A 25,211-nucleotide genomic window follows, 5' to 3' on the forward strand; every position below is an offset into this window, starting at 1 on the left:
ACCAAGGCAGCAAGGTCCTTATATAACTTATTAAAGCAACTTATATATGTGTGGGGAGAGCAGGGTACATAAAAGTCTCGAGGGGGCTGCACAGAGGGGGCTGCAGAACAGGTGAGAGGATGAGGCATAGAGATTGTGGTGATCTGCGTGGAAGGGAGAGTTGAGAAAAGGAGGAGGAGGAAGGGGGAAGGGGGTTGGAGGGGAAATTGGGGGTGCCCAAGGGTTTTCAAAAAAACGGAGGGAGTAGGAGGAATGGCAGTGGAGATGAAGAGGAAAGCAGGAGCAAGAAAGGGTCTGGAGAAGAGGAGAGTGTGGTTTCCTAATTGGACAGAAGATGCAAAGGGTGCTTAGTGGTTGCAATGTGTGTGAGGGGTCTGTGTGCAAGGGGACATTGCACAAAAGGAGAGGGGAGGAGGAGAAGGCATGGGCAGGAGGGGGAAGGTGAAAACGGGCGCAAAGTAGGGCTGCAGAATAGAAGTGGCTTCAGAAATTGGGTTGGAAAGGCGAAAAGTGGGGTTAGTAGTTGCAGGAAAGGGGAAGCTCTGGGAGGTTGATGTGAGGGAAATTGCAGGGCAGTGGGGTTGGTGAGTAGAGCAAGAAAGGGCACAGCCTAGTAAACATGTAAACACTCCATGTTGTATTCTGTAAATAATAATGTGTGTGCTAGACATCTCCTTTGCAAGGAACCTACTAAAGAGCGCCCACGGACTGCACTTATGGTCTTGTTCCTTCCCTTTCTTGCCACCTTGTCTAGATATGGATTATTCTCGCTTCTTGACCCTTTGATCTCCAGGGTCACTTTTTCGAGATGAACCTCTTAACAAAACAACCAGCTCCCATCCACGTTTGGTGTGCTGGTGCGTACTGAGGGCCAGCCCCAAATTTATATGCCTTTGGACAAGCAAGCTTTCTTTATGACTGGCTGCCTGGCCTGGCCTGCCATGGTTTTGGGGTCCCCCCCCCCAGTACGTGTGCCTAAAAAGAACACGGGAGCATATTTGGAGGAGGATTTATTTTCCTCCCTGAAAGATTTCTGATTCGTGTCCCCCTTAACGGCATGTGTTATATATTGACAGGGATTAAGTTTCCCCTCCTGAACGGAACAATGTGCGGGCAGAAAGAGAGCTAACCTTACTGGTTTCTAAACGCAAGCAACGAACTCTGCAAGAGCTTCCAAGCAAAGCACTCCTCCTCTCCAGGCTCTGCCACGCTCCCTCTCTCCATCCACCCTTCTCTCCGCCTCTCCCTCCTTCCTTCTCCCAGTTATCCTTGTCCGGGACCCCCTTTCCCCCTTTTGTTATTCGGCATGTCTGATTAGCCCGAGCCTGATTGGCTGGCTGCCTGTTCGGAGAGAGATTCCATGCAGATCAGCCCCTGCTCTCGCCCAGTCCTCGCTCAGGAAATGTGAGCGCGGCGGATGGAAGCGGATAGGCAGCGGCTCAAGCGCTAGCGCCCCGCCACCGCTGCTGCTGCTGCTGCTGCTGCTGCGCCGAGCCTGACAGCAGGCAAGCAGGCAGGCAGGCAGGCAGGAGAGCCGCTTAGCAGCCGTAGCAGCCGCTCACGCAGTGCCTCTGCCTGACCGACTGAGATTCCCGGCAAGGATCCAAGCATGGAATGGTGCCGCCGGGCAACAGCTGGCGCTCTGCTCCTGGCTTCCCTGCTCCTGGTAAATGCCCTTTCTTCTCTTTTACTAAAGCAGCGGCGGCTGCAGGATGGTGTCTCCTCCCTTGCAATGACTGGAGAACTTAGGTGGGGAGAGCGCGCGGCGACTCCTTCCAAGGAGGTCCCAGCCTCGCAGGGCAGGTCCCGTTAGGTGACAGAGTGTTGGGCTCGCCCCTGGTGTGGACAGGCAGCCCCTGAAACTTCTGGGTCCAGTTCTGTGGTCAAGGATGTGCCTGGGATTTTTTTTTTTCTAGAAGGGATGCCGTTCTTTTCCCTCCTCTTTAAAAAACAATTTCGCCCACTTTGCGAGAGGGAGAGAAAAGCAGGTCGCGCAAGCGACTGAAGTAGCCTTGCTACCGCAGTAGTGCAATGATCTCTGATGACTGCAAGATTCTCGCGCAAACTTAGCTGCTGCTTCTCCCCCTCTCCACGGTGTCGGGGATCCTGCCCGTTTGGTGATCTTTAGCGCGCGTTATTTCAGCCAGACGAAACTTGTCAGATAGGAGGCTTCCCTAAACTGAATGACCAATGAAATTCTTCTGCGAGTTGGACTCCTGGGCTTGGGCTTGGAGGCTTGGGGGGTGTTAAAAGGGAAGGGTTCGTTGCAAATTCTCCCCCGTAGGTTACTACCCCTCCTCCCTAGCCTCCTTCTCGTTCCCAAAAGCGTCGCTTGAAAAGATACGCTCATGCATGCTGCGCGTGTCTTTTGTGTTTGTTTGTTTTCAAATCACTTCTGGCGATTTGGAATAATTGACTAGTTCATGCTGATCTTCCAACAACAAGGGCTAAAGTTGGTCCATGTGAAGGATTTCACAAATGCAAGGGAGGGGGGTGCATAGCTGCCAAGTTATCCCTTTTTTAAAGGGATTTTCCATTATGCTGAATAGGCTTCCTCGCGAGAAAAGGGAAAACTTGGCAGCTATGGGGGGGGGGAGGCAGAAATGACATTTCAACGTCGATAGTACTGTTTCTGGTGTGGTTCAAGGAAAATCCAGTCTGTCTATAAATACGAATTAAGCTTGCTATTGCACACTAAGGTCCACGAGTTATTTGAAAGTTTATTGCTGACTCAGTCTTTCTCTGTGACAGGGTTATGACACTGCACTTCACTTGCACTGTAAATACTTTCCTACAGATGGCTGCTTATCCTAAACCGGGTTACTGTTTGTCATTGTAATTCTTGCCAGCTCTACAGCTTATACCAACCATCACTTTTATGGGCAGACTTATTTTTTGCCAACAAGTGGTGTTGTGCACAATATTGTACATGCCACTGTCCCCAAATCTTTGCACTAGTTATGCACATATTATTTCATTGTGCATATCAACATTCGTTTTTAAGATAAGACATGTAAACTATTACAAATCACTAGTATAAAGGTGGCAGGAATGGGTGGCTGGTCAGGCTTATCCAGGGCTTTTTACCCCCAGAACCTATTTTTAGTGCCAGAACACATCACTGCATTTCTCTTGCCACTGAGTAATCCCTTCCATCCACCACTTCTATAATAAAGGGGTTGTTTGCAAGCTCCTTGGGGCAGGGGCCTGTCTTTTGCTTATTTTACACTGTGCACATTGTGCAATAGTGATTTGTAAACAAATCTTCATCCTTATTGCTCTGCAAGTCAAAAGAGTGAGGCTCTTTCTTCCTTTCTGGATTCATCCCAGCAGCAAGAGAAAGAGTATTATATTTGGAGCATGCTTGCGTTAGACTTGCATAATTGTTACTCTGCGTTGCCCTGCCAAATCGTGCAATTTTAATCCACCAAGAGCCAGTTTATGAGAGCAAAAGGGGGTGCTAAATCCTCCTTCGCCCGCAGCGTGCCTCCCCACTGCCACCCCCAATAAGCTATCGGCGGGAGACTGTGGGCAACAGACAGGTCCACCATGCCTCAATCACACACCCCTTTCTCTCTTAAAATTGATCCCTGCTTTAGACATGATTGGAAAGCTTTGTTTTGCTTTTTTTAGTGTTCTAGGACTGACTGAAGCAAGAGTTGAAGCAGCGTGATTTGGCTTCATCCTCAGAACATACATAAACCAAATCTCCATTACTTGTGAATTAGGCACTCATTTCTCAGTTCACTAAAATAAATAGCACTCTCTGCTGCCAACCATTATGCATTATTCTTTAATGCTATATACCAGTTTGAGTTGGGTGAGTTGACTGGGATTTTTAAAATAAATATATATATTTCCCCATTCACCACCAAATAAAACTTAATTTATGCCTGCAGGTAAGTTACAGGGAATAAAGGGAAGGGAGACATGCAACCTCAAAGTTACACAAAACAATGCACTGGTGGTTTTTATTTTATTTTACATTTTTCTTGCCCCAGTGCATTTCAAAGCACACCAAGTAAAGCACAATAAAATGATGAGTGATGGGGAATACTATGTTACACACACACACACACCCCGGCAAATTAATATATGCATTTTGGCAGGCTGGCAACTTTCTGCTTCACTGTTTGGTTTCAAAGATCTTTATGGGTGGAATGAGATGGAACAAGAAATTTAAAAGAGAGTTGAAGATAAGAGAGGACATAATTAGGGGATTAATAAGCTAGCACTTAGGGAGTGTGTGCGTGTGAATCATGACTTCCGTTCCTCTTCTAAAAGAGTTCCCCTAAATCAAGTGTGAGGAATGAATGAATTATGGAGGGACACCAAGAACAGGATATAGATTATAGAAACCTGAAGATCTCTGGCTCCTCCCTTTAAAGTAAGTTGCCCAAACTCAGCTCAACATTAATGTATGTGGAAGAATTTAGCATATTGTGCTTGGCTTTTAGTTTTTTTTTTTAATTTTTATTGAGGGTTTTCTTGGTTTACAAAGGTAATGCAGTGTCTCATAATTATTCCATTGTTACACATCAATCTTGCTTGTTGAGACATTAGGGAGAAGGGGGGAAGAGGGGGGCGGGATGGGGGGTGGGTGGGGTGGGGTGTCTATGTTTCTGTTTTCCTTTATATATGTGGGGGTTCAGTGTCAACGTTGTTTATGCGGGTTCTCTGTTGTTTGCTTGTGTTCCTTCATTGGTGAGAGAGGTCGGGGATTGGCGTAGGGTGTGATTATTCAATTGTGGATGGCTGTGGTGGTCTTTGGTTTCTTGTGTGAGTGGGGGTGGGTGGGTGCTTTTGGTTAGTTTAACCATATTGATTTGTGCTTGGCTTTTAGTTCTGGTCTGCATAGCACCGCACACAAAAAGGGCACCTTTGCCTTGCAGGTGTGGCTTGCAACAAGAAACAAAAATACAAGGTAACATGAAGTATGCACAGCTTACCTGGGTAAAGTCAACTAGGAAGGTATCAGAGCTAAGTACACACATACCTGTTGATCCTTAAGCAGCTTGTGATGTCAGATGAGGACCGCACCAGGAGGACCAGAAGCAAATCCCTCTCTTTGGTAGATATCTGCCCCAATCATTAATAAAACAGGCCTTGTTTTTGTTTTTAAACCCAGTCTGGCACTCTAAGCAGCGCTGGGTGGTTTAGTCTAGGCACCATTTCAATTTCCCACTATTCACTTGAGGTAGCATGCCTTTGGAAGGCTGTGAGGAGTTAAGATGGGGACTGAACACAGCCACCTAGCAGTGCCATCACTCACTGTTGCCTGCTTCCAGGTAAGCCAAGTCAGGGCTCAGTGAAGGGCACTATTCTGAAGGGCCCCTCAGCCTGGACCTCTCCTCAGTCACATCATTCGCTGTTAAATCTGGGCCTTGTAACCCTCACTTTATTGGTGCAGGCCCACATTATTATTTTTTTAAAAAAGAAAGAAATGTGTTTGCTGTCAATTCTAGCATATCCCTGATAACTTCCATGTATGTAGAGCTGTCACTATGGATTTGCTGGAGAATAGACTGTAGCTGACACTTGCAGACACCTCTGTATGCAAGGTTAAGGAAAAAACCTATCACCCCCTCAGTACGTTGAACGAGTCAGCCCACATATAGATCACACAAAGCAGGCAGGAGCCTTGGTTGTACATGGCCAGCTTCCCAGGATGAGCATAGGACATGTCTCGGATTGGAAAGGTTTTGCAATTTTTGTGTGAACATTTCCCGTGCTACTGGTTACGTGTTGCAACTGGGAGTCTGGAAAGCTGGCGTGCATGAGTCCATAGAGACTGAAGGTCAAGAACCTGAATGGATTGTGGTTATGTGGGCAAAATAGGTACAACGGGATAAGTACCTGGGGTTTCCATCCTCCAAGCCAAGGTCCTCTAGAAGTCCCAGTCCCAGCCAACATGGCCCAATGGTCACGGGTTATGGGATTTGTAGCCCATGGGATTTGGGTAACAGGTTCCCCATTCTTGCTGTAGGCCAAAAGTGTGCATTCATTTTAGATGGTGTTGCCCCCACTCTTCACTACCTTGTTTTGCAAGCCCCCTTTCCCCTACTACAAGAGATGCTCAGAGCCCTCCAGATGTTTTGGACTACAATTCCCATCATCCCTGACCACTGGTCCTGTTAGCAAGGGATCATGGGAGCTGTAGGCCAAAACATCTGGAGGGCCGCAGTTTGGGGGTGCCTGGTCTGAACAGTCAGATGGAGTGCAGAAGTTCCAGGCATGTCCCCCAATCCTTTACTTCACTCCACTTCTAGTCTGAATTGCACCATTTTTTTCATATTTCTGCATAATGCAAAATGGAAAGAGAAGGGGCAGCTTAGCCCAGTTTGATCAAAAGCCATCCTGCTGTGTGCTGGAGTAACTGCTCTGCTGCTTTCACCAAGGTCCACATCCTAGGTTAAGGTTTTTAATCTCTGATGATGTGTTTGCTGTGATACATCCTCTTCCCTAGAGTCATCGTCTTCAATACTTTCATCCTGTAAAAGAACAGTGGGTTGTAGTTCCAGAAAAGGGAGGAATTGTGTGGTCTGCAGTAGTAGTGTAGAATGCATCAGTTCTTTATCCTGGCACTAGAATCCTCACATCTTCACCACATGCCAGTTGGGGACCAGAACAGCACACACAGCATTGGTGGCTGCCAGGAATCAGATAAGGCTTTAGCAACAAGAGACCACTTTCAGTTGATTTGCCAGGGGGTATAAACGGCAGCAGAAGTGTCTGCGTAGCCAGAGTGAGGGCAATGCACCCTGTCCTCACTCTGAATGGGCTTTGTCGTGTAACCATACAGCCAAATCATGATGTCATCCTGTTGATGATATGATTGCCCCAATTGGCTAGAGTCACAATAATCAGGAAGAGGCACATGGCCAGGAAGGGGAGGAGGGGAACGACGCTGGAACAGCTGTAAATGGCAAAGCAATCAGATCGTGAAAAGGTGTGAAAGTAAGCACGGAACATGTTGGGTCCCTTGGTGGCCGCCCTTATTATGCTGAAAATCCTGCTGTGAACACTGACCTGGAATCAGATGGACAGAATGGATGTTTTTCAGTCTCACCACCCAATAAGCCCAAATAGATGTGTCCAAAAAGAGGTACCACCGCTTTGGGAGTATGTTGATGACAAATGATTTACACCCTGAAATGCTAATATCCTTTGCACAGTAGAAGCAAATGTGTTTTTGTCACCAGGTGTACACTATGGTTTTCCCAGGAGTGATGTATGGAAGTGAGAGCTGGGCCATAAAGAAGACTGATCAAAGAATTGATGCTTTTGAATTATGGTGCTGGAGGAGACTCTTGAGAGTCCCATGGACTGCAAGAAGATCAAACCTATTCATTCTGCAGGAAATAGCCCTGAGTGCTCCCTGGAAGGACAGATCGTGAAGCTGAGGCTCCAAGACTTTGGCCACCTCATGAGAAGAGAAGAATCCTTGGAAAAGACCCTGATGTTGGGAAAGATTGAGGGCACAAGGAGAAGGGGATGACAGAGGACGAGATGGTTGGACAGTGTTCTTGAAGCTACGAACATGAGTCTGACCACACTGAGGGAGGCAGTGCAAGACAGGAGTGCCTGGCGTGCTCTGGTCCATGGGGTCACGAAGAGTTGGACACGACTAAACAACAACAAGCACACTCAAGAAGGAACGGAAGCCACTGAGTGTACATTCCCATGGAGAGCACTTACAGGATGCATGCATTTGTTTCATGCATACTTTGAAGTGTATACTAAACACCTAAGAATGCAATGTGCGAAGTGGCACTGAAGTAAGTGAAGACTATATGTTTGAGTTTCTCAAGAGATAATTTTAGCATTCTGCCTGCCACAGCATATAGCTGAGGGCAGCAGCAGCAGCAGCAGGGCCACATCCAGTCCCTTGGAGAAGTCTACCAGACCCACCTCTGGTGGGAAGCAAAAGAATTCCAGACATTAGATTTCACCACTGACCTTGTGAGTGCCAGGACCTCCAGCCTCCTTCATTCTTGTAAAAATTCCATATTTCAGTGATGCTGACAAAACGTTCAGTGGAAACTCTTCACATATGTTAGTTCATTGGAATGTAGGTTTCATTGTGGCTGATATGCAAATATGCTGCCACCAGTTGAGATGGGGGAACCCTGCAAATATTGCACCAGCTCTGGCTAGGCAGCAGGAGGGAGGCATTGATATTCTGTCTCTCCTGCCCCATCACATTCTTTCTGAGCAGGAGTGGAGCTGTGATTTAGCATCATCTGGTTCATTGAGTCACTGTGCTCATAAGAGGGCTGGCCATGCTCAACCTCTGAAAGTCCCACTGCATGCAGATCGAGAACTACAAACCATCATAAAAAAGGAGGTACCTGACACCGCAAAGATTTATCAGGGGACTGAGCCCTATAATTTCTAATTAGCTTTTTAAAATAATAATAATAATAATCTCATTGCTTTGTTATGCAACAGGGCCTGAACTTGCAACCCAAGAGGCTAACAAGTAATTAATTTTAGAAATAAGGAGATTGGAGAGCAGGATTGTCCTGGTCAGGGCAGTCTGGAGCAGGTCGCGCGCCCTGGTGCTGAGGGGCGGAGATCGCTCCGGCGCCCCCGCCTTCGCAGGGTGCAGCATGGTTTCCGTGTGGCTTTGCCGCGCGGCGTCCTGCCTACCGGCCCGGCGCCCTCGCGTACCACGCCACCGGGGGTCTACCTAGAGCCGGCCCTGGTCCTGGTGGCCATCTTTGTTGCTTTTTATTTCACCGTTGTTGTTGTTGTTGTTGTTGTTTTGTTGTTGTTGTAAAACACATACTCGTGTTTTTCTGTGCATATGCAGTTCTTCCTTGTGGGGGATGTGGATTCAGGTTTATTAATCAATGTATTTCTGCAATTGTTTCCATGCACATGCACTTAATTTGATATAGATTGCCAAAAATTGGCAGGGAGGGAATCTTGAAGAGAATTGGTAGGTAGCCAGGTTTAGCTTCTGCTAAAAGAATTAGCAGGCTACTACTGTTTCCTTCTGAGTAGCTGCACAGGTGCAGCTCTGCAAGTTGCCTGCTCCAAAAATGAAAGGGGGGAGGGGAGACAGGAAAGTGACCAAGAAGAGGCACATCACGAGACTTTCTCCAGATCAGTTGTGAAATAACTGGAACCCGCTTGATGAAGTACATAATGGGGGGGGGCTTGAAATTCCAGACTTTTTAAGTGAACATGCTAACAGGGGATAAATTACGCCCCTTTTTGTGAGTAGATATCAGTAGCAGATTGTGTGTGTGTGTTTTAAAAACTGCCAATCCAGATACACCAAAAATTAATAAATAAATAAGTTGTAAAAAAGTGTGTGTGTTTGAATCAATTGAAGAAACATTTATGTGACTGATTTGTCAAGGGTGAACATTTTCCTCAGTATCCACAAGAATGCTTACACGAGGCATTCTATGAATGCAAAAAACCTGTTTTTTTCCCCTCTTTTTTGTGAGGGTGTGTGTGCGGAAGATAAGAGAAACCAAACATTTCTTTTTTTAACCACGCCTTGATCAATATTGCATGGAGTTCCTGCCGTGTGATGTGTGTAGGCACAGATAAAGCCTGCTGCTTAAATTATGGTTGATAAGGTTGGGAGGCCGTTGATGAAAGAGATTCACCTGAGGTAACAGGGATGGAAAGAGCTTGCCTGCCATAATCTGACCACTAATATTGATGCTTCAAGAACCGGATGCAGACCATGGACCTCATTTGACCCCCATTGATTTGCACCAGCAGAGAATTTGGCCTTGGCTTTCAAAAACGAACATACATTCATAGCCCTAAAATTCCAATGACAGGGACCAACAAACCCAGGTATTTTTCGGTGGGGTGAGAAGAGATGCCTTTGCTCCTTTTATAGATTTTACATGCTGAAGAAATAAGCCAATAAAAACAAAAACCCGAAGAAGGTTAAAAGGCCTATTATGTTCATTTAGAGAATGCAGAATGGACACAAGGAGCCTTCAGTCTTCTCACTCAAAGGGAATGTGGCAGAGACTGTGGCTGCTCTTTGACATGCATGTTCATCCTGACTTGAAGTCAAACCACTTCTTGTCAAAGAGTCATTGAATCAAATTTGCATTTGCTGTCTGCTCCTTTTCAGGGGGCCTTAGCTCTCTTGCCTGCCATTGTGATAGTTTCAGGAGCAACACTAGGAATGATAATAAAGTACATGGGTTTCCCCCTCCCAAGAATTTCTTTCCCCTTCTCCTCCTCCTCCTAATTTATACATGGAATCTAGTCAAGTGCAATAGTCCATTCCATTCATGCTCTCCTCCTCTATTATCTGTCTTGGATGACCATTGGTGCAATTAGCCTGTGGACTGAATCTTAAATTCCTTGTTTTACAGCTGAACTCAGAAAAGTTTTCTTCTGTCACCCCCCCTTTTGTGTGCAGATATGTCTATCACTCTAAGACTGCCCATCTGTTTCTACATTTATAGCTGTGTGGAGAGAAGGATTTTCCAATGCTTGCTCCAAAAATGCACATGTTCTTTTTCCATGATCACTCACTTGTGTATGCGACCGGCACTCAGTTGTGCCAGCTGAATAGGTGCACGCTGTACTCTGCTCTTTACACACGCAGTCAAATGGCTTTGTTTATGCGCATGATCCCTGTTCAAAAATATTACGCCGTTTCTGCAGCCGTGTCCAAAACGTATCTCGTGCTCTCTGCCACCTAGATATCTTTGCTGCACCTGAGTTCAAAATCAGGAGATTAAAACCATATCCCCTGGGCAAAAGGGCAGTGGACCCAAACTTGGGTCTTCAGCTGTTTTTTTGGACTACAACTCCCATCATCCCTTGCTAGCATTTGGACTACAACTCCCATCATCCCTTGCTAGCAAGACCAGTCAGGGATGATGGAAACTGTAGTATGGAAACAGCTGGAGACCCAAGTTTAGGAAACACTGTTCTAAAGCACTGCTATGCAGGAGGTATCTGAGGAAGCAGTGATGGGAAGAATCCTGCAAACCTTTAAATATGTCACTAAAGGCAATCAAAGAGGTCTAGCATAGATTATTAAAGGGTGCAGGTAGGTATTAGGTCAAACAGTACATAAGACAGGAGACCACCTCACACTGCAGGTGTGAGCTCCTTTGATCCTATGCAACCATTCCCAGCCGATAGAAAAGATATTGATTCATTTCCTTGACATGTTTGTGTGGGAGCTTATTCCCACAGGCTTCGGGGAACCGGCTGTTTTAAATGAAAGGGCAGGTGACTAAGCGGTGGCAAGATATCAGGTTATAAAATTGTACATGGCATGGAGGAAGTGAATAGAGGAAAGTTTTTCTCCCTCTCCCATAGCACTGGAAGCTGAAAGTTGGAAGATTGCAGATAAAAGAAAGTGCTCCTTCACACAGTTAAACTATGGAACTCACAGCCACAGGAGGCAGTGATGACCATAAACTTGGATGGGACTCAAGGTGGATTACAGATGAAATAGGAACAGCTAAAAACATAGAAAAGAAATAATAGGAAAAACAATTAAACATTAATTACATTCAGCATCTCCCTCTTGCTCTCTCTCAGGTCTATTAAAAACGTACAGATAATTACAAACAGCACAGCACCAGCTCTTTCATTCAAAGCAGTCAGTTCCCCAAAGCCTGTTGGAATAAGAAAGGCTTTGCCTGCAAGCGGAAAGAAAACGGGGGTGGGGAGCCAGACTACCTTCTCTAGGGAGGGGGTTCCAAAGTCTGGAAGCAGCCACCAAGAAGGCCCTGCCCCTACCAAGCATGCATACAGGCATCTGGTTCAGGCAGTGTGAGTGTATATGCGAAGGAAGAAAAACTAGGCCTCGGGTCACATTCAGATGACCTGTTTATCTGGCAATCATCCTGAATTGTTTGCACAAAGTTTGTGGGAAGGTTTAGACCATGCCAGCTATTTATTGAACAAGCATTCTGATTAGCTTGCTGGGAGGTTAGGCGACATTGTGTCAAGCACATGTGATCCCACATTTTCCATTCACTTTCCTTATAGCAAGGAGGCTGACTTTTCAGAGAAGCAGGCTAGTTGTGTGAGAACTCCAAAGCAGCTTTAATTGTACAAACTTTAGCGGCATGTGATGGAATAGAGACAGTCTGGAAGTGCCCTCAGTCTTGTCCTTTGTGCATGCATTTGTGTTAACATTGAGAGGCTGAGGATGGAAAGTACATGCATATTTCTAATAATAATAATAATAATAATAATAATAATAATAATAATAATAATAATATATTATTATTATTATTATTATTATTATTTATACCCCACCCATCTGGCTGGGTTTCCCCAGCCACTCTGGGCGGCTTCCAACAGAAAAATAAAACACAGTGATCTATTAAACATTAAAAGCCTCCCTAAACAGGGCTGCCTTCAGATGTCTTCTAAAAGTCTGGTAGTTGTTTTTCTCTTTGACATCTAATGGGAAGGCGTTCCACAGGGCGGGCGCCACCACCGAGAAGGCCCTCTGCCTAGTTCCCTGCAACTTGGCTTCTCGCAACGAGGGAACCGCCAGAAAGCCCTCGGTGCTGGACCTCAGTGTCCGGGCTGAATGGTGGGGGTGGAGACACTCCTTCAGGTATACTGGACCGAGGCCGTTTAGGGCTTTAAATGGTCAGCACCAACACTTTGAACTGTGCTCAGAAACGTACTGGGAGCCAATGTAGATCTTTCAAGACCGGTGGAGATTGTGTGATTGCTGTCTTGACTTATGCACTCTGCATGCAAATGGATTGTGTTGTGTTGATCTGTGGGGAGCCGATACCATTCATGTATTGTATTCCTTGATGGCAGGAGACTTGTGAGCACATGTACCGTAATAGCTGTGCATCTTGAGAACAACAGGGTATTCTTCTGTGGGCCCCACCCTCTGAGCTCTGCCAAGGTGCCAGGATTTTGAATTTTTCAGGTTTGCAAGCCTATATGTCAGCTATGGAATTAGGCAAGAGGTTGAGAGATCTTTGCCCAAGGATATCCAGGTAGATCCCCGAAGGAACAGGATCTTCCCTGGTTCCAGTTCTGATAGTTTGTCAACACTGTCATACTGGCTGTTTTGTAGTCTAGCTGTTTGCAAATTCCCACAAGAATGGGGAGTGAGCTTTGGTCCCGAATGCACTTGCTGTGACCATAGTGTCTGCAGAATGCATTTTGCAATTCTTAGAAAATTGATAGGCATTTTTGAAATTTCTTTCAGCACAATGATTTAAGTTTCCTTTCACATCTCTGCCATTGTTGCTGCTGCCACCGCCGCCGCCAGAGTAGAACATGCTTTAATTTCATTGTTAAAATAACCCCAAATAGTTGTGGGTGAATCAAAAAGCTTCATCATCAGAAGGGTGGGATGCAAGACACAGTAGCGAGAAAGTTGTGCAAGAAGTATGAGTGCAAGATTTATTCCATCTCTGTGGCAAGCATATGCAGTGCTTGCTAATAGCTTCACCACCTGTGAATTATTCCTCATAAATGGGTTCCGACTGCTATTTTTGTGTAGAAGCAATAAGCGGTATGTTCCCCGATTCTACACTACATTAATTTTTTGCCGAGTTTCCATTTTTGTCTTTATTACCTACTTGAAATTTCTTCCAAAGCACCCACCATTTATTAGGGTGGTGCACTGAGTGTGGTTTGGGTTTTTTATTATTATTAATAGTAATAGTTTTGCAGTGGAAGGAAGGGGTGGGCGATAACGTAAGGCATCCTGAGATAAAATCCGGGAGAACTGAAGAAATAAGACCGGAGATTATGTGCAACATGCAATAAATCTAAACTGTCCCATAAAATAAATATAACTCATTTTATTTCTACACAAAAGTACTATTGGGGGTATTGGATTTCTCCTCCCTGCTTTGTTGGATATAATCTTAACCCCCCTGTTTGAAGTCTGATAGAGTTGTGTTTAATTCCTGTGTTGCATCAATAGAACCATAAATGAAAAGGTATGAAAGAAGTAATAACGGCTTTTATTGTTCTGCTGCTGAAATATAGCCCTGGAGAATTTACTTATTTTTCCTTCTTTCACTTTTTCCTAGGCGGGCAAATGTCAGCCAATCAATCCACTTAGTTTAAACAAAGTGTGGGGAAGGGTGGGCCTGCCCAACATTCTGCACAATTGTGGTTTCTCCACAGAACCTGATCTTCAAACTACAGGTCACACTTGCTTGTGTGAACTTTTTTCTCCTAACAGGTGCCCATAAAGAGCTGCTAAACTTGGGGGGGGGGGGTGGAGCTGGAAGGGAAGGGGAAAAACTGGTGCTTAAGGGAAGAGGAGATGCCATGGAGGGCAATCAGGACTTTAGGCGGGGATAGACACCTCAGAAAAAAATTCGTCTAACAGAGTAGTTGTGAAGTGTGTAAAAGGAAATGCATTGCTTTCAGCTTGGTGAGCAGAAGGGAAAGGTGGTCGGATCGTTCTCTGATTTTTGCAGTGAAAAAAAAACATCTTTTGGAGTGTTAGGAAAACAGATAAAAAGTTTGCTCCCTTGGATTCAGCTTAGCCACATCACAAATGCTCTTGTAATTATTATTATTATTATTATTATTATTATTATTATTATTATGGGCGCCGTGGTGCAACGGATCCCTCCGACGCTCCCGCCCCGCCCCGTTTCCCAGCGCGGCAGGTGGGCGCAGCACACAGTGCGGCTGCCGCCTGGAGGGCCGGAGCCCTGTGCAACCCAGCCTGGCCGTAGGGCCGGCCCTGGGCCAGGGGGCGCTGCCCGCCCCCTGTTGCGACGCCCCTGCGCGCGGCGGAGGCGGCCCCAGGCACGCGTGCCTAAGGAGAGCGGCCTGAATCATAGAGTTGGGGCCATCCAGTCCAACCCCCTGCCAAGCAGGAAACACCATCAAAGCATTCTTGACATGTGCCTGTCAAGCCTCTGCTTAAAGACCTCCAAAGAAGGAGACTCCACCACACTCCTTGGCAGCAAATTCCACTGCTGAACAGCCTGAAGCCGCTGAACAGCTGAGAGGTGCGCCTGGGGCGGCTTCCGCCACGCCTCTCAGCGGGTGCAGTGGGCGCAGCGGCGCCCCTGGTGGCCTGCCGCTCTGCGCCACCGGACCCGGGCCTAGAGACGGCCCTGAGCACAACATGCAAACTGTTGAAGTGATATACTATTGGTTGTATGGCGTGCCAAGCCTTTATGGAATCTTGCTCCAGTAGGGCAGCTGTGACATCCCCTCCCCCCCCCGCCAACTTCTTCTTCTTCTTTTCTTTCTACACATGTATGCAAAGGAAAACCTGACCAATCAGATGAATTGCTTTGGCAATTTAGCTCTACCTGATCACTTTAAATGGGGCGCTTTGATTTATGCTAGGCACATAATGACATTGAACAAAAAGTTATTTTGCCTTCTGTAGATTTGAGCAAGTCATTATGAATAAGTTTGTGTTGTCTTATTTTAACAGATGTGATGGACTGAGCGCAAGGCCTTTTTTCTCACAGCAACTGCTCTGGGAAAGTGTGTGGGCCCGGCAGAACCCAAACAGACCGGGCACCAGTTTGACCTAGTCCCAGATGCCTGGCCAGTGAAGCAGGGGCGGGGGGCAGAGAGGCCCTCCAGATGTTGCTGGACTCCAACCCCCTTCAGACCTAGGCAGTATGGGCAATGGCCAAGGGTGAGGGAAGATGTCCAATGACATCTGGATAGCCCCAGGTTCCTCCCTTCCTCCTTTTCTAGTGTTTGACTAAGTTTGAGGAAAGGGTTATAGCTGCTGTTCAGCCTCTTTATCATAGTTCTGAAGAGACAGAGGGATTGCAACATATGGTGAATCACCTTTATCTGCCGACTCCTGCCGGGAATTAGTTGAACTATAGCTCTGTAGGTCCATCCCCAGATGGAAAAAAAGTGTTGGTCATCAGGAATTCAGAGACTCGGTACATGAGCAAGCTACTGTAGCGTATGTGTTATTTTAGCTAGTTGCCCTAATTCTTGTCTCCAGCCCCCCATAGAAAAACAAGAAACCACATCCAAATATTTTTCATATATATATATAGAAAGTGATCTGTGATATTTTGAGTTGTTTTGGAACCAATGACATTATTGTGGGTATATAACATGCACCATAAGGCATTTTGCTAATCAGCTGCCTGGAAAATGACTCTTGGATTTTACTGGCAGGAGAAAAAAAGATACAATCATTGCTATGTATAACCATGTCTCTGTCCTGGGAACCTCTGTAAAGTGGAGCCAATTCTGTCCCCAATTGCAAGAAGCATGCAACCCGGTGGAGAGGGTGAACCATGTTCAATGAGACACAATCAATATTTTATTGATTCCCCTGATGGGACGGAAGGTGGTTTACAGATAAAAACATGGACAAATAGATCATTTAAAAGCAATGCATTTGTAATATTGGTGAGTGTGTGCTTTGACTAGGCCATTTGTGAAATTGCCTGTTTGTGCTGTCAACTTTTGCCACATCCCACCCAAGTGGACTTGCATTACATTTTCTAGTGAGCTTGCATTAACACGTGTGTGTGTGTGTGTGTGTGTGTGTGTGTGTGTGTGTGTCTGTGTGTGTGTCTGTGTCTGTGTCTGTGTCTGTGTGTCTGTGCATGTGTATTACATTCATGTATATCCATGAGTGTATTATTCGTGATGTTTGGCGGCAAATACATTGAAGCGCTCTGACCGTATGTGAAAAAGCAGACTTACCTTTCTGCCACTTGATCGCCCGCTAGCATCAATTTGCAGGAGTCAATCCCGGATAGTGCCATGTCTGAAACTGGCATTTCTGCTTCTGGGGCAGCCAACAAATGATTGCCAAGTGAGGTAATTCTTCTCCTTTTTTCTTCTTTTATATGCAAAAAATGGGCATATGCCAACAAGAACTGGAATGAGACCACTAATGTGTTTTGCAGAACAGCAACTTACCATTATGTGTGCTGGTATGTTGATGTTCTCTCAGAATATATTCTCTGCGGAGACCTATGACATATATTTTTTGCCACAGCCAATTTACTCATCCGTACAGTATTTCCTTGGGGGATAGGAATACTGGAAATGTGAACTGACGAGTCAACCAAATGCCCATTCATAATGTCAATCACTTTGTTCTTTGCTGCTGGAGTTCCTGCTGTCAGATTAACCCTGAACTTTGAGAGGGTTACAAGATTGTGGAAGGATGTTCTTCAAGTAGCTTGTCAGGAAATACAGAGCAGGATTTGTGTGGGGAGCTGGCAGGTGGGACATGGTTAAAGCTGCCAGCTCCTGACCTTTATAAGTTCTCGCGTTTCTTAATAGCTGCTTGTCAAGAAGGAGTCCAGCTGTTGCAACACTGTGATAGGTGAAATAGCACTGGCTGGGCTGGCTCCTGCTAATCCTGTCCTTCAGGCCGAACCTTGTAGTTGCTGAAACTGCCCCATTGGACGCTTTGGTGGAAGCTGGGTGGCTTTCAGGGCTGGTGGCCTAAAGGGAGGTAGGCAGTTCGGAGGAGAAGCAAGCAGGGAGTTGGTCTGAGCAGCTCAATTTGAATGTGAGTGACCAGTTGCTCAGACTAAGGGGAAAAGGGCTAGTTCCAGGAGCTCAATGCGGATAGTGGTGAGGCCCATTTTGGATCTATGTTTCTCCTGACCCCTGCCTTCCCTTGCAGTTGAGGTGATGCAGCACAGTGGAGTTCAGACCAGTTGGCTAGCTGAATCAGTGGCCCAATGAGTAAGTCACCAGGCATTGGTCACCTGGTTTAAGACCCTCAGCTACTTTACGATAGAAAAGACAGGAGAGTAAAGGCCAAGGGATGAACCTTCTCTATGACTTCCATTTATAGTGATATTGTTGCTGCTTTTGCCAGGTTTTTCAGCAGCCGTTGCCGTTATTCAACTAGTATTCTGGAATAACGCACTAAAAATGCTTTTTCTTCTACTGCAAAGAAGGGTCCTCAATATTTTTTATGTGTGTGGCATGTGTACAAGCATCATCCTAGTTGTGTGAGGGGAGAAGACATCTGAAGGCAGCCCTGTCCAGGGAGGCTTTTAATGTTTAATAGATTATTGTATTGTATTTTTCTGGTGGAAGCCGCCCAGAGTGGCTGGGGAAACCCAGCCAGATGGGTGGGGTATAAGTATAATATTATTATTATTATTATTATTATTATTATTATTATTATTATTATTATTGGGCATGGCTTGGAAGATATCTGCTTCATGCCATTTCCCTCTGACCAGTGCAATCCATCAGTTTGCAAGGTCATTTCAGAGGAGAGATATGGCCGGATAGAGACAGTGGTGCTGAGTGATTCCCAGTGTGTTTATAACTCCAAGGTTAATGCAGCCTTTGGGCTGTGAAAGGTGATTGTTTCTGTGTGCTTTATTCAAGTGGACACAATACTCCAGATTTCAACACTCTTCCCAGACAGGCATGTGATTTACACTAATCTCATCTGTGACATCAGAGGAGTGAAATACTAACATTCTAGCATTATGCTCTGTTGATAAGTGGAGATTTCCAAACCATCTATTACAGAATTCGAGTCCATGGTCACCCTGCATGGTATGGGAGGAAGACATGTAGCAAAATGCAGGGTATATTCAAGCAGTGGCCATGTGATGGTCAATCATTTCACGCTCTCTCCCCGAGTATCTTAGAGGGACACAGTGAAGGTGTGAAGGATAGCAGGAGCATTTTATTGGCAAGCTCCTTCCATGTTGACATCTCTGTTCATGCCCTTGCAGTGCGCACACAGCCTTCCCTGCGGTAGTGGAGAATAGTTTAAAACAACAACCTCAAATGATGTTCCCGTGTCATCGCTGGCTGTTATCAGATCCCTGAATAATAACCAGATGGGCAGCGGGTGATACAGAATCCATATCAATGTACACATTTATGTCTTTCCTATCCATGGCCTTTTAAACCAATAGAAAGAAGAGAAGCAAAATGTAGATTTGGATATTGCAATGGTATTGGACAGCATGACATTTGCTATTGCTGTTTAGGTGAAACATGCAAATACATGCAAATACCTTGGATCTCGAATGCCTTGGCTCTGGAACAAATTGGCTCCTGAATGATCGAAACCCAGAAGTGAGTGTTCCGGTTTTCGAATGATTTTCAGAAGCTGAACGTCCGGCATGGCTTCTGATTGGCTGCAGGAGTTTCCTGCAGCCAGTCAGAAGCTGCACTTTGGTTTACAAATGTTTTGGAAGTCTAATGGACTTCCGGGATGGATTTCATTCAACTTCCAAGGTACGACTGTACTGCTTTTGGTTGGAATATTTCAAGGCATTACTAAAAGTCAAGAGGGCCAATACTAGCCCAGTATAATATGATTTTGCGTTATGTCTTAATAAGGTCACTATGTGGATTATCATGTGGGCACTCTGTTTTATTTATTTCTTAAATGTGTATACCATCCTTCATCCGTAGATCCCAGGGCGGTCTGCAACACAAAAATACAAGATCGTAAAAACAAGAGCAAAATCAAACCAATGCACCCCCCCAAAAAACATATTTTAACAGGTATTGGATGTCAATCAACCAAAGGCCTGGCCTGGTTGAAGAGGAACATTTTTTCCCTGGTGCCTGAAGGTGTATAATGAAGGCACCAGCCAAACCTCCCTTGGGATAGCATTGCACAAATGGGGGAGCCACTGCAGAAAGGGCTTGTTCTCATGGTGCCACCCTCTGGGCCTCTCGTGGAGGAGGCACACATAGAAGGGCTTCACGTGATGATTTCAGGGTCCAGGTAGGTTCATATGGGGAGAGGCAAGCCTTCAGGTATTGCGGCCCTGAGCTGTTTTATAGTTTAATATCAGCACTTTGAATTGTGTGAGCAACCTTACCACCAGACTCTGCACTAGTTGAAGTTTCCAAACTGTCTTCAGAGGTAGCCATACATAGAATATAACTCATTGCAGTAATCTAACCTACCAATAGAGGTTACCAGAGCAAAGACAACTGTATGTAGTTAGGCTATCCCTGTCCAGATAGGGGCGCAGCTGGGCCACCAGCCGAAGCTGATGGAAGGCACTCTTTTCAAGCATTCAAATGAACACCTGTAGATGGGATGAGGGAGCAGGTTTCCGTTCGCATCTATTCTACATGCAATGAATGTCCGAAAAGAGCTTATTTTCAGCTCCGTCTTTGTGCAACTTCAGATTAAGAGCATCGTGACTTGTGATGTTTCAGAGATGCAACACTCAGGACACTGCTATCTGAATCATTTGCTTTCTAGGACAGCCAAAAAAAAAACTTTTTTAAAACACATGCATGCAAAAAAATAAAAATAAAATCTCACTCTGAGCCTAATTCATTTGCCAGGCAAATGTTTCTAGCAAGGCTCTAGAGATGGGTAATAGAATCTCCAATATTTGACCTGTTCCATGTTATGTAATATGTACATAAATGTCATTATACAGTACTGGCAGATTGGGGGGGGGGGTTGTTTGCGGGGGGGATTTGCTTTTGCTTTTTACAGATACATACTATCTGTTCTTCTGTTGTTAAATGCAGCTATACCTAGCAATATTAACAGGGTCAAGTGGAGGTTAAGTGTGTATTAGGGAACTGAGGATAGAACTGATTCCAAGCAGTTTGGAAAAGCCATTGCGGCAGCTTACATCTGTATTGCTTGGGGTGGGGAGCGAAGTCACTTGAGTGAAGCAACGTATGCACCAAACTAAGTGAAATACAATATTTGTGATTCCCAGTTCATGTCTGTCCATTCGAATACCGGGACGCTCATGCAAAAAGACAAAGCAAAACAAAACAGTAGAAGTAGAATAATTCCTTCTGCCTCAACGTACATGTAGAACAGCTGGTTTTCTATTATTTATTTATTCATTTAGCGCCTTCTCTATAGGTCATGGTTGATGTGAATGCACAGGTTGGTTTAGATTCTGAATTAGCTCTTTATCAAAGTATTATCCTGCTTTATGAATACTGTGCTGTTGCACACTTTTGATTAATGCTGTGTTTGATTCTTTGAATCTTTAATACATATTTAATTAAAGCCAGGAGATTGGGAAATGCAGTCGCCCTAAACATTTTATTGCAGACACAAACTTCCAGAATTTTTCTTTTACATTAGTTCCAAATAGCTTATCTCAGTCAATGTAAATTTGCACAAATATGGGCAACACACACACACACACACACACACACACACACACACACACACACGCTTGATCTCGGTAGGCAGGTCCTGCCACACCAAACAATCGAGTTCTTACCAATGAAGAACAGGTATTGTGGTGTCTTTAGTATCGCCAATTCTGCCAGTCAAAGCTCCTCCCTCTTTTTCCTTTCTGTCTATAAAGAACACCCTCCTAACAATTTCATTATCGTAATTGGAACATGTGCTGCTCTGGTTTGCCAGAAGCGGCTTTGTCATGCTGGCCACATGACCTGGAAGCTATACGCCGGCTCCCTCAGCCAATAATGCGAGATGAGCGCACAACCCCAGAGTCGGTCATGACTGGACCTAATGGTCAGGGGTCCCTTTACCTTTTTAATTGGAACAAGAGCATAAAAAGAGGACTTTCTTTCACCCCACAAGCAAAAATCCCCATTTGTCTTGGAAACTCACCAAACTCTAAAGTATGGGCCTTTTTTGGAAGCATCCTAAGAGGAAACAGTTATTTAAGCCCAGGCTGGCAGAATATCCAGATTTTAAAATGTATCTTAGTGCTTGCATTTTATTCTGTTAGTTAGCTAAGCCTATGAGAGGGGAATAAGATGCACATTTAAAAGAACAATTTCTCATGGATGGAAATCTGCAAATTTCAATACTGGAGCAGAGAAGATATAACTTGCCTCTAATTTTCTGTTGACCTTCCTTTTTGGCAAGTCATGTTGCTCATTCTTGATTTGTTGATTTGTGGTACTAGACAACAAACGTTTCAAATGCGAATTCACTTTCCTAAGATCTCCTTTCCACAGTAATTGTCCAAGGGGGATTTGCTTGATGTTTCTTGGAGCCTTTCTTAAAAAATTCTTTTCTTAAATGTTTATACTACTGTAAATCCTCAAGTGCTAATGCAGCAGTAAACAAAAACAGCTCAGGAAAGTGGCAAAACTGGATTAGACAGGTTGGCTGTTTATATATAAAGGCAGTCTTCAGACTCAGGGTAAATAAACACATTCTTCCTCTAAACCTTTAAATGGCCTTTAAGGCATCACCAGTCAGTTCAGAAGAGGAGGGGAAATCACTTTACTTTCTCCTAACATTAAACATGGCCCAAGTTGAAATGAATTATGTTTATTCCACTTGTTAAAAGGAAACCTGGACCCTGCCCCAGCTGGAGGTCACATGTTTTGGGGGGAAACGTAGGCCTTATAATGAATTTTGGAATGCAAATAGCAGGCGCATGGCTCTTTTCTTGGTGGGCGTGCAAATTTATTCGGGGAAATTTGGACTTCTCATCCAAATTCAAGTTGCTCTACTGCTTGGAATTTGTGATGAGGTAAGAGCACTCACTGATTGTGGCTTCACCTTGTGACCCCCACTTAATTGCTCTTCAGTCTCCACTTATTACCATGACTGCTCTAGTTTTCTTTCATGATTTACAAAAATCTTTGCAGTAAGACATAACTTCTCTCTCTCTCTCTCTCTCTCTCTCTCTCTCTCTCTCTCTCTCTCTCTCATACCCCCTGTCCAATTTGAGTTTTGTTTTTTTATTTAAGAAAACAATCTGGGAAGCAAGCTGCCGTAAAAATATCAGAAACCTGGGATTCGACTATCCTTGCCCAACATGTAAATGATAATGGGATTGCATCTGTGGGATGGAGAACATCTGTACACTCACTGTGTGGGTGATCCTTTGCAGCTGTTGGGATTGGTTGTGTTCAACATTTGATCACTTATCTTGCTTCCTTTTAATTATTATCTTTATCCCAGCAATCACAGTGGTTGATTCAAAATTAAGCTGTGTGGCGTTTTAATAAAGATAAGAGAGAATTGACTTTAGTATGCCTAATGAGCGTAATAATTATTTGGGCGCTGGGCTGATCTGATATTCCTGTGCTATCAGAATACAGTATATTAATTCGGTCTAGGTCCCTGGTCTCCTCTCCACCCCAACCCCACCCCACTAGCCACTGGATGAAAGCCAAACAATGAAAGATTGCATGTTACAGTAGTTAGAATGAGATTCCATTAACCATTTGAATTAGAAACGGATCTTTAGAAAGCCACTTTGGCATGGGAGAGGAGGGGAGGAGAAGAAGCCCCTACATCTGTTCCAGATGCGGTTTGAGTCTCCATAGAAGTAGAACAGCCTACAGTAGCTTCCCAGTATGTGATAGTTCTGTCCACAAAGCAGAACTGTTTGGCAGAGTGTTGTCAGTCAAAGAAGGAAATGTTTCACGAATGGGATGGAGTAGAGCCGTTAAGTTCACTGAATAGCTTTCTTGGGAAAGCTTTCTCTTCTCTCTTCGTAGTGCACAGTCCTCCGAGGCTTCTCTGTTTTGCACCAATAGCCTTGCACAATTCCGTTCATCTGGCCACAGTATTTCCTGATGATGCACCACGTGGCTCTCTGTGATGTGTCTAGAGGGTAATTTGCTACACTCACAGTTTGGTGCATTTGGAACTGGAAATACAGGAAATTAGATTACCATACATTTCCATAAGAAAGAAGTTGTTGGGGGGAGAGGTTGGCACACAATCACAAAGAGGCTTTTGCCAAGTGAACTACACAGCCCATATTGGTCCCTGAGTTGTTTCCACCTGCAGTAAAGTTGGAAGGTAAGTGTGAAATGGGGGTCACTAGCACATGTGGACTCTGGAAAGCAGTCTGCACACCCAGTCTCCTCCAGAATGATGTCATTTGGAGATGCTGTAGGATTATCACGAGCCAATTGCCACTAAGCTTCTTTATTAACTTGTGCATCTTCTTATGTGAAAAATGGATCAGTTGCTTTAAGTACATAGTCTTGGATCCAAATATAGGGTTATGCAAGTGGAATCCTCACCCCAGGCTGAATTCCCTTGCTCCACATCACACACCACCCCAAAAGATCCCTCAAATCTCTGGAGATGTTTTCTGGGGGAGTTGAAACATGGGGTGATAAAATTGGCACGAGAAAGAAACCATGCATAAATGGAAATGTCTTTCACTTGCAATCCCCCATTCCTGGTGTTCAATTAATAAAAGTCAAGTTGTCGCTCAGCAAGTGCCGTGTGTAGTTTAGCCTTCGGTGTAGAATTAAGGGCTGTTATGATATCGACAGCCTGTGAACCAGTACTATCCTTCTGACCTCAGCAAGCTGAGCCCTGCTGCAGTCATTCCCACCATTTGGCAGGCAGCTTAGTAGTACAGTAACAACGCCCAGTTTCCTGTTGTTCATTCCCATCAGCTGGATGCATGAAATAGCAGGATGAGGCACTTCTTCACTTTCAACCTGACGTTGCTATTCTTGGTGCCCTCCTTCTCCCATAGCCAGCAACTGGCAGAGCTACATGGGCTGAACAAGTTACGTGGTTTATTGCAGCAATAACTGCAAGATCAGCTGGATGTTTATCTTTAAAGGCAAATGAATCTAGCCCTGAGTCCTCATTTCCCTTAGTATAGCTCTGTGCTCTGGTTTCTTTCTCTTTTTTTATTAAAAAAAGGGAGCTTCCTGTGCCTTTAAGGGTGATGAGAAGCAGCTGTAGGAATGCTGCCAGTATGTCACTTTGGAAATGTCAAAGGAGCAGCAGGTCAGTGGACACCGGTTTTGTGAATCCCCTTGTCACCTGCACCTGACCCTTGCCACTCAAGCCTTCCTTTAAACTCACAGAACTGCCCTTGGCGTGGCTGCAGGAAATAAGGCAACTTGGGTGTTGCTGTTTTTCAGCAGCCACAGATCTGTCTCTAGGGTGCCTCATTTTCTAAGATTAACTTTCTACTGTAAAGTGGCTTTTTAAAAAGGAAATGGTACACAGGAAGAAACAAAATCTGTGCTCTAAAATCAAGCGCTGGGATTAGATTTTAAGACTCCTTCCATTCTCAATAACACCGTAATATACCATTTCCACTTAACACAAAGCCAAACACTTTTGAATTCCATTGGCTTGAGTGGGAGATGCTGGCAGTCCAATTCAACATACGTTTACTCAGAATAAAGTTCTATTGAACGCATTAGGGGGGCTCTAAGTATTGCGCACGGGGCTGGAGATTTACAGGTTTAAAATTTAGCTGGATTATGCCTGTTGCTACTTTCTAGTTACAGGTAGGTAGCCGTGTTGGTCTGGGTCGAAGTAAAATAAAAAAATTCCTTCAGTAGCACCTTAAAGA

At 44.9% G+C, this 25,211-nt stretch overlaps 1 protein-coding gene across 3 annotated transcripts in view; it reads left to right on the forward strand.

The window, feature by feature from the left end:
- ADAMTSL1 (ADAMTS like 1) overlaps positions 1-25,211 on the forward strand; it is a 460,511-nt gene that overhangs the window by 212,333 nt on the left and 222,967 nt on the right. Inside the window, exon 1 of one of the 3 annotated variants that reach the window (XM_088659039.1) lies at positions 1,162-1,666. The exons of the other annotated variants lie outside the window; for them this stretch is intronic. Within the exon in view, the coding sequence (XP_088515165.1) occupies positions 1,610-1,666 (57 nt within the window). The 5' untranslated portion in view covers positions 1,162-1,609. Of the gene's footprint in view, positions 1-1,161; positions 1,667-25,211 lie in introns of those variants that run through there. 3 annotated transcript variants of the gene reach the window in all.

This window comes from Zootoca vivipara, chromosome 15 (genome assembly GCF_965207765.1).
Source record: "Zootoca vivipara chromosome 15, rZooViv2.hap1.1, whole genome shotgun sequence".
In the NCBI taxonomy this organism is placed as follows: domain Eukaryota; kingdom Metazoa; phylum Chordata; class Lepidosauria; order Squamata; family Lacertidae; genus Zootoca; species Zootoca vivipara.